Raw genomic sequence first — 10,647 nt, 5'->3', positions numbered from 1 at the left:
CAATAGGAAATCAATCCTTTCTTGAGAAAACAGAACAGTGATACTGTTTTTGGCCATGCATCGGAGCCCTAGCCACATCCTTGTCTTGCTTCTAGAATATCACCAGTAAAACAATGAAACCCGGGATTTAGCTCTATCTACAAGACCATTTCAAGCAAGAGAATTTGTTCAGTAATAAGAACTTCCGTGTGTTCCTCTCACTACCATTGTTCACCAGTTCAAGAAGAGTTAGTACGTATTTAAACCCCTAACTTGATTTTTCCAGCAGTCAGTTCAGCCTAGGACCGAGTACCGAGGTTTTTTAACTAGCTGCTTGAAAAGTTGTTTCCGCTGGATTAAGCTAGGGCTCTGTTTGGTAGATCTTACACCGCAACACACTACGTCAAAGTGATCTACCGTGTTACGGGAACGGGAGACGGGGTTTAAAATGCAAAATTATGCCAAACGTCCATTATGCCTTACGTCGCTGACCCACTCTGATGGCTTCGATGATATTCATTTTGGAACTCAGCAGCAGGTGGCAATTAATATTCTTCTAAAGAGCGATGGCCACTACTTCTACTCTGCTCCACCAGTTCGAGCACGGCCAGATCGAACAGCAAATGGTTGGCTTCTATCCGTGAATTAAAAAAAAAATGTTGGAGAAATGACCACGTGATGCCTCAGCCTCAAACCAATAAAAGATATGTTGAAGGATCTCAAAACACAATCACCATGGTGGGGAAATGCTATATAATTTGTATTTTATTGTCGCATCCTGTATGCGAATGCCAAAAGATTGGACCAGAATTTGACATTGGATCGACCTCGTAATGCCATTTCGCGCATCACTTCATCTAAGTTTTTATTCGCTTGTTTCAGTTTCATCTTGGAGCATGAATATCCTACCAGAAAAAAATGTACTCAACATCTTACTTGTGATTTGCTGCGTTGTCTACACACTACTACTGATACTGTGCAGACCTAGACGGTGAGTTCAATTTAATTTATTTTTTCGTATACAGCCTCACAGCTTCCTGTCCGCGCTCAGTATCTTTCAACCGAGAAGTGGAGAAAGCAGAGTAGTCACAGACGAACATCTTGAAATAGGAAGGCAACACGTTCCGGCCTCCCCATGCTGCACCCACGCTCAAATGTGCGTGATTTACCAAACTTGCCAAATAATGGCTTCGTTGTCGTTATCGTGGTTCGTCGGAACAGCGGATACGTGTCCAAGAAGCAAGGATTCACAGTACTTTAAACAAATTTCTCCTTTTCAAATTTTGGTAGAAATTTGAAAAATGATTATTTACGAAATGTCATCTCTATTTGAAGACATTGATGAACTTTTGAAAAACTTCAAGCAATTAAAACTACTGTTAGGTTTACGACACAGAAGACGTTTGAATAATTCACGATTAAGAATCGTTTTATAAATTATTATTTTAATTACGGCAAAAAAATACAAATCATCTCTCAAAAATTGCTTTTTGGAATGAAATTAAAGCCTATTTATACAACTGTGATGTACGAGAATGGTATAACAAATAAAAATAAGCAGAAAAATAAGATCTACATCTAAATATGAAAAAAAAAATCGAAGCAATTAAACTGGTTTCTTAATATTATACCACCTTCATGTCAATGGGTATACCTTTCTAATCAAATGCCTCAATATTAAGATTTGAAAGGATAGGACTTTTTCAGGAAAAACCTCATTAGTATCACAAATTTGCATTTTTTGGCAATTTATTTGTCTATATTATTGCTGTAGCTGTAAAACCACCTTTAAAAAAATATGTAAACAATCTTGATTTTTGTCACCGCACTATTACTTATCTCGAAACGCGTTGAAGGTGCTCAATCAATGATGTGTCCATAATCCAAACATAGGAACATCACAAGGATTCAAAAACTGTTTATTTTACAAATGTGTTGGTTAACCAGACACAACATTTGGATCCTTCTTCTATTACAGCAGCAACAGCAGACGTTTTGTCGAGGAAGCCCGGTGCAACATTCTTCTTGTTTCGATTCTTATCCTGCCTGCATACGATGTCTTCGTATATGGTGCTTCGAACTCGCCGGGTCATCAAACTCTTCTGCTGGTTGCACTCCACATGATTTAGGTTTCCTCATTTCCCGTCCGTCCTCGTCCGAGCTATTCAAACGTTGGTTCGAGAGGGCTCGTCTGCCACATGTTGTGATTTGAAAGGGTTCCGGCAGGACTAAAAGAAGAAGGTGATCGAGGGATGAGAACTTTAATTAAAACAAATTGCATTTCGATTGGATGGGACAGCAAAGTTGCAATTTTTCACCGGTCACGTGCCCCAATTTTAGGGCGAACGTTTCAGCGACGAACTTCTCCTCGCATGCATGACTGCCCGCTTGAGGGGAAAGCTGATTAGGCTACGGTTGAGGTCTCGGACCAGAGTCGTTCGTTTTTAAATGGTGCGACGAACTTTCTTCGAATTCCTGATGGCTGATGATCTTCAGGTCGAAAAAGACGTGTGATCGAAAGATATAATTATGTACACTTTTATTGCGTTGTAGCCTCAGGCACGTGTTGGCAAATTATGCTTTTGTTGGATACTATCGATAAATTAATTCCATTGGATAATTTTGGAAGATTTTAAACATGATTATTCACATATATGGCCATTTCCGTGAAAACGGTACGGGATTGACCATACACCTTGAACAAATGTCACTTTCGCAGAACACCTGGAACCTGTTACGAATTGGCCAGTGAGTCTTAGGGGCCATCCATAAAGTACGTCACGCTCCTAGGGGGGAGGGGGTTCCGAGCAGCGTGACGACTCATACAAGATTTTTAAAGGTTTAATACAAAAAGTGTGACGAAGGGGGGAGGGGAGGTCGAAAATCACCAAATTTTGCGTGACGTACTTTATGGATCTTCCCTTACGGTCCTAAAAATGTATCACTAATATAGATTTTATTAAAAAAACAGGAACACCGTCTTCAACCAGAGGTCTAACAGACTGAACACTTAAACACCTAGCATGAGGCAACGAACTCATAACACCCAGCGGAGAAGTTTTCGATCACGAAAAGTTTCCTCCTTACCGGGCGGGAATTGAACCCACACTCCATAGCACATGCGTCTAGACAATTGACGTCGCTAACCACACAGTGACTGGTGATATAGCTACTTGATATAGAGAATCTTGGTATGAGATGTTATATGCATTATTTGCAGTGAAAATAAGATATGTGAACTTTGATGTCAAGCTACTCTATATCAAGTGATATAGCTTGTAGTCTGGAAGGCACATTAGTGCCGTAATTGATATAGTAATAAGAAAAACAAACTTTCCTCCCACTGTCCCAATATTTTAGCAATGATTGCAGATTTTTTGCTAGTATTTTCCTGGATGATAAATTGAAAAATGTTGTAATTCTTCCCAATGATAACTTGAATTATGATATAGTTGAAAGGAAACTGATGGGGCCTTTTAGGACCTCTAGGATTCTGCAGAATTTCCTGGGCCACTGTTCCAGTGGAAGTAATTCCTCCCACGGAATCCTAGAGGTCCTAAAAGGCCCCATCATTTGGTCCTTTGAGCCGGATGGGAGGTCCCCCCAACCAGGAGGTGCGGTGAGTAAGCCATTACCATTTGATTGCGTGCTGGATGCTGTGATGCAGGTTTTTGGCTCCAACCTAGCCATTTTGTTGGATGCCTGACCCCCTTTGTGTGCATCCAAGCCCACCATTCGAAGGCCTGATTGTTTTCGCGGCAACGGTGTGCTTGAAGCGAGAGTTTTGGAAATTCCTGGGAACTTGAAAAATTGAAATTCCAATTGAAGCAAATATTTTCCTATTTAATTGCATGTATGTTGAGGTGGTGGTGAGTGGCAAGTCAATCGCGTAAGGAGGTACGATCGCGACGGAAACGATTATTCGTGTGATTTATCGTATCAGCCTCGGTCGTTCCGCGAAAAGTTGATACCCGCGACGGGAAGGAGCTAATTCGTGCGATTGGTGTCATCTTTCGTCCGCGTCGTGTAGAAACGGTACGTCCGCGCCGGGAAGGAGTCCGTTTACGATATACGTGCCGTTTCCGACTTCCGATACCGTGTTCGTTTTGTGGTGGTAGTGTAGTGCAGTGGTGAGTCAGTCCAGTGGCTCCCAAACAAGATGGCAACGAAATTGGAGAAAATGCTGGCTGAGTGTATGGTGAAACGCAAAGCAATTTTCATCACGCGTGCACAGGTGGAGAAATTCGTGGCAAAGTTTGATGCAGCGAAGGATACATGCCAAATTCCCGTACGTCTGGAGACCTTGGATCGGATATACAAGGAATTCTTCGAAGTTCAATCCGACATCGAATGCTACGACAAGCCGGAAACACTGGACATCCATCTCGGTGAACGAGCAGATTTTTAGACCCGATACTGCGAAGCAAAGGGATTTCTACTGTCGAAGCGGTCAACTGAGCAAAACCAAACGCTGATGAACAGCACAATGCACTCTGACCATCAATTCCATGCAGCTTTCCACCTCCGATTACCCAAGATCGATCTCGTTAAATTCAACGGTGACTTTTCTCGTTGGTTATCTTTTCGAGATACGTTCACTTCAATGGTGCATTCTAATGCGGACATCCCACAGTGGTGCGTTTGGCTAAAATCGTGAACTTTTTATTTTACTACTTCAGGGTGTTATTTTTTGGCATCGGTGTCTTTGGGAATAAATTTTAGAAAAATATGGCGCATCAAATGACGAAAAGTTGTAGTTCCAATTTTTGCCACAGGTGGCGCTGCAAAATGTAACTTCTTTAATAAACGATTTTTAAATATGGTGTCTTTGGCAAAGTTGTAGTGTAATTTATTATGAATTTTATTGCTGAAGACACCGAGTGTCCATCTATCATCGTTTTTTAAATACGGGTGTTTTTTATGGACAGACCCTAAAAAAACAGTATTTAAAGATATTTTCGAAACTAACAGTTTCAGGTCAATACAATGTTCTACAAAAATGTATATATAATCAAAATAGACCACTTTCTGGAAGAAACCAGGGATGTTTTTTGCAAACATGATTTGTTATCGGCGATTTAGGGTCGAAAATAGTGGTATTTGAAGACTTCATATGCAACAGAGGGGCAAATTGGGGCAAGAAATCCCACAGGATTTAAAATATCTGGTCTGTAGTTTCATATGCATATAATTATGTCTGTTTCCACGTGTATCCAAACAAGTATTTCTAAATTTCATAAATCGACATTTTCAACTGATATTTATATAATAATTGAGATTTCACCACACTGCATACCACGCTGTTGAATGTTAATGTCAAAAGAAGTGCAGCGTGAAGCTATTTTTTTGTTCTCTTCATCCAATCATTTCACACAATGCAATTCTGACGTCATACGCTAGTAGGGTTGTCGTAAAATCTCGAATAATCGATTAGTAACTAATCGGTTACTTATTCTTATTGAATCGATTCATCGCTGGGTAATAATCGATTTAAAATTAATCGATTATCACAACGATGAATCGATTAATCGAAGTAATCGAATAATCTGCGACATCTCTATAACGCTAAGCGAGAGAATGAATGAGTTGACACCTTAACATTATACACTTAACAATGAATCCCAAGCCGTAGCTGGTTTTCTACCCACCAACTGCCAGCATTCAGGTGCTATCATATACATACATTTCAATTAATCGATTAATCGTTGAGATAATCGAATTATTTTGAATCGATTACTTACCAACGGTTAATCGATTCAATAATCAACAAGAATCGAGAATAATTGATGAGTTACTAATAGATTAATCGGGAATTACCGACATCTCTAAGAAGTCGCAAATTAATCGATTAATCGATTCATCGTTGTGATAATCGATTAATTTTAAATCGATTACTACCCAACGATGGATCGATTCAATAATCGACAAGAATAAAGAGTAATCGATTAGTTACTAATCGATTATTCGGGATTTTACGACATCTCTAGGAGCGTATGACGTCAGATTTGCATTTTGTGAAATGATTGGATGAAGAGAACAGAAAACCAGCTTCACGCTGCATTTCTTTTTTACATTAACATTCAACAGCGTGGTATGCAGTGTGGTGAAATGTCAATTATTATATAAATATCAGTTGAAAATTTCGATTTATGAAATTTAGAAATACTTGTTTGGATACACGTGGAGACGGACATAATTATATGCATATGAAACTACAGACCAGATATTTTAAATCCTGTGGGGATTTCCTTGCCCCAATTTGCCCCTCTGTTGCATATGAAGTCTTCAAATATCACTATTTTCGACCCTAAATCGCCAATAACAAGTCATGTTTGCAAAAAACATCCCTGGTTTCTTCCAGAAAGTGGTCTATTTTGAATATATATACATTTTTGTAGAACATTGTATTGACCTGAAACTGTTAGTTTCGAAAATATCTTTAAATACTGTTTTTTTAGGGTCTGTCCATAAAAAACGCCCGTATTTCAAAAACGATGATAGATGGACACTCGGTGTCTTCAGCAATAAAATTCATAATAAATTACACTACAACTTTGTCAAAGACACCATATTTAAAAATCGTTTATTAAAGAAGTTACATTTTGCAGCGCCACCTGTGGCAAAAATTGGAACTACAACTTTTCGTCATTCGATGCGCCATATTTTTCTAAAATTTATTCCCAAAGACACCAATGTCGAAAAATAACACCCTGAAGTGGTAAAATAAAAAGTTCACGATTTTAGCCAAACGCACCACTGTGCATCCCAACGGTTGCTAAGCTGCAATATTTGTTGCAATCGCTCGAGGGAGAAGCTCGAAAGCCATTCGAGTCGGTAGATGTGGAAGCAGATAACTACGGGACGACTTGGGACGCGTTGCTGAAGCGATATGATAATAAGCGATTCCTGAAGCGTCAACTCTTCCGCGCTCTTTATGATCTACCTGTCCTCAAGCGTGAATCTCCCCAGGAATTACACAACCTTGTGGACGACTACCAGCGTCATGTCAAGGCCCTAGGAAAGCTGAATGAGCCAATTCAGTATTGGGACACACCTCTAATCAACCTCCTATCCTACAAGCTAGATCCTACAACGCTACGAGCTTGGGAAGAGTCAACCAGCAGCGAAGACAATGTTTCCTATGAGAGGATGGTAGACTTTCTCTATCAACGAGCTCGAATGCTGAAATCCGTCGTCACAGATCTGCAGCAACGTTCACAACAACCGATATCGGCCAAGGTGGCCGGTTCAATACCTTTCCCGAAGAAGCCATTCAAGATGGCAGCTAACACTGTTGTGTCCAAGCCGTACAGTAGTGGACCACAGTGTATCGCATGTTCAGAGAAGCATTTCCTTTTCCTATGTCCAGTATTCGCAAAGATGTCGGTCGCTCAGAGACGCGAACTGGTTTCCCAGAAGCACCTATGCTGGAATTGCTTCAAATCTGGACACATAGCAAGGAGCTGCACATCGAAGTTTACGTGTCGGACCTGCCATGACAAGCACCATTCTCTGTTGCACCAAGAAGCACTTCTCAAGATATCGTCCACCCCAGCAATTACGCCACAGCAGCCAATCCAACAACCATCCACGTCCACGGCAGTGGAACCGGCAAGACATCCCAACCAAAACCCCCAAGTGAGTCTGTCGGTCCAGTCGAGCCGCAGCACAGTGCTGCTAGAAACGGTTGACCTTTTGGTCCTCGACCAGAATGGTAAAAAGCATTCCGCCCGAGCACTACTAGACTCGGCATCCATGTGCAATTTCATGACGAAAAAGCTTGCCAACTCTCTCAATCTTCGTCGCAAGACAGTCGACATCGCTGTAACTGGTATCGGAGAATCCACGAAGCAGATCAAGTTCAAACTGACTGCTACCATCCAGTCCAAGTTCACTCCGTTCAGTACAGCACTCGAGTTTCTAACCCTGAAGAAACCCACGATTAATCTGCCAACCATCCCAGTCGACATATCCCAGTGGAAGCTCCCCGAAGTGTCGTTGGCAGATCCCAAATTCCACATCCCTGCAGGCATCGACATGATTGTCGGTGGCGAAGCATACCATGAGCTACACACAGGTGGTAAAGTTCCTCTTGGTGAAGGTCTTCCAACGTTGATCGAGACAGTATTCGGGTGGACCGTTTCTGGGAAAGTTTCTATCAAATCCGCAAACGTTCCGCATGTTTGTCACCTCACCACTGTCGATCGAAACCTAGAACAAGCGCTACAACGGTTCTGGGAGCTGGAGGCCATCGATTCCAATCCAGTGTTATCCACAGAAGAAACCTATTGTGAAGAATTTTATTCCGCTACCACCACTCGCGATTCGTCCGGTCGTTATCTCGTTCACTTGCCACTTACCCGTGATCCGCTCGTCACCCTCGGTACATCCCGCCTAATTGCCGAGCGCCGTTTCTTAAACCTGGAGAAGGGACTTGAGCGTGATCCACCCACCAAGGATGCATACTGCAGCTTCATGGACGAGTACGAGCGCCTTGCACATATGCGGAGAATCGACGATCCAGCAGACACTATTCCGCACTGTTATCTTCCGCATTACCCAGTGTTTAAAGCTTCGAGTACATCCACCAAGATCCGTGTTGTATTTGACGCTTCGTGTAAGACCACGTCTGGTTTTTCGGTAAACGACATGCAGCTAGTTGGACCAGTCGCTCAAAAGGATCTGCTGTCGATAGTCATGCGTTTCCGCACCCACCAAATCGCCATCGTAGCAGACTGTGAGAAGATGTATCGGCAAGTTTTGCTACACCAAGAAGACCGTCCATTCCAGAGAATTCTCTGGCGCACCAGTCCAGATCAGCCACTCGCAACATACGAGCTTCAAACCGTTACGTACGGTTTCGCATCTGCGCCGTTTCTGGCAACTCGCACCCTACACGAAGTTGCTAAAGATGAGAAAGAGAAGTACCCGGCCGCCGTCCAGGCTGTAAAACAGGATTTCTACGTGGATGATTTCCTGTCCGGCGCAGATGACCTCCCATCCGCAATCCGCTTACGCAAGCAAGTTTCCGCTATGCTCTCAGCGGCAGGGTTCCCGCTAAAGAAATTGGCATCCAATGCACAATGGTCCCAGAGTCGAATCTAGCAAGACAAAAATGTTTGCGCCAAAACTATTAGTTTTAGTTAGATAGTGTCTTTGGGGAAAAAAATCATATTTTTTGACGATTTTTTTCTATGTAGTGAAATTAGGGTGGTACCTATATTTCAGAAGTTCATAATATCAACTTTTAAATTTTTTGGTAAAGACTTGTGCAATGTTCCACAAAGTTGTAGAACAATTAATTTTGAGCAACTTTGCCGAAGAAACCATTTTTCTATCACTTATGGTTCACAAGTTATGAGCTTTTTAATAAATACGTTAGGGCGGTCCCTAAAAATCGGTATTCTTCACATAACTTTTTATACATTCATTTCTCGCATAAACTTTGTTCCGAGCACTTTTAGGACTTTTGAAGACGCACATTTTTGTTTAAAAGCCATGGATCTATCTCTTTTAACAACAAAGTTATTCGAGTTTTTTTTTGAAAAAGCTAGTTTTTTTAGATGCTAATATTTCAAAATGGAACGAACCGATTTCCAATCTATTGGTTTTATTCGAAAGCTCGCACTTTTCTGCGTTTATGGTGGGAAAACTGAGAGAGCGTTTTTTGTTTAAAGCGTTTTATTTCATTTTGAAAAAAATATGTTTTTAATCGAAAAACGGCTATAACTTGATAAATAAACGAGATAGGTCCATGGGTCTTCAACAAAAAGATGTGCCTTTAGAAGTTCTAAATGTGGTCCGTACAAAGTATCCCTCAAAAATCAATACATAAAAATATATTTATAAAAAACGGGTTTCGTAAGGAAATAAACGTTAGTTGATATTATGAACTTCTGAAATATAGGTACCACCCTAATTTCACTACATGGAAAAAAATCGTCAAAAAATATTATTTTTTTTCCCAAAGACACTATATATCTAAAACTAATAGTTTAGGCGCAAATATTTTTGTCTTGCTAGATTCGACTCTGGGACCATTGTGCAATGTCCCTGAAGTTTTTGCTGATGTTCCTGAAGAAGACCAAGCCATTGCAAAGTTTCACGACCTACAAGACGAGCAATCCGTTTCCGTTCTCGGACTAGTCTGGGAGCCGGAGTCCGACATGCTACGCTTCAAGGTGCAGCTTCAGTTACCAGCAGCTGTTCTTACCAAGAGGAAGATTATGTCCTACATTGCTGTGATATTCGATCCAGCAGGGTTCAGTGGACCAGTCATCGTCGTATCCAAGCTTTTTATGCAGCGTCTATGGGCCTTGCACACAGACGAAGGACATTCCTACGAGTGGGATCGTCCACTACCCCCACATCTCCAAGCTGAGTGGAAATCCTACCATAGATCGCTCGAAGTGCTGTCAAATATCCGGCTCGAAGGACCAAATGATGGGGCCTTTTAGGACCTCTAGGATTCCGTGGGAGGAATTACTTCCACTGGAACAGTGGCCCAGGAAATTCTGCAGTCCACTTACTTGCTCAGACCACCTCCAGTATGAAATAAACCTCGGACGGAAAACTATACTTGGTCGATCGTTTTGTTTGTTCCGTTTGTCAGTTTGTAGTGGCAATAAAATCTCGATAGTTTAACACCGATAACGATCTTTGTGAACA

The 10,647-nt window shown here is 41.4% G+C and overlaps 1 protein-coding gene across 1 annotated transcript; it reads left to right on the top strand.

The window, feature by feature from the left end:
* The first annotated feature begins 545 nt into the window (after window positions 1–545).
* Window positions 546–10,436, top strand: LOC134209459 (uncharacterized). The gene is made up of 3 exons (XM_062685445.1): window positions 546–605; window positions 6,724–9,073; window positions 10,126–10,436. The coding sequence occupies exons 1-3, from the start codon at window positions 546–548 to the stop codon at window positions 10,434–10,436; spliced, it is 2,721 nt and encodes a 906-aa protein (XP_062541429.1).
* The last annotated feature ends 211 nt before the right edge of the window (window positions 10,437–10,647 follow it).

The sequence above is a fragment of the Armigeres subalbatus genome, chromosome 2 (assembly GCF_024139115.2).
Source record: "Armigeres subalbatus isolate Guangzhou_Male chromosome 2, GZ_Asu_2, whole genome shotgun sequence".
In the NCBI taxonomy this organism is placed as follows: domain Eukaryota; kingdom Metazoa; phylum Arthropoda; class Insecta; order Diptera; family Culicidae; genus Armigeres; species Armigeres subalbatus.
This window is presented reverse-complemented; position numbering and strand designations above follow the sequence as displayed.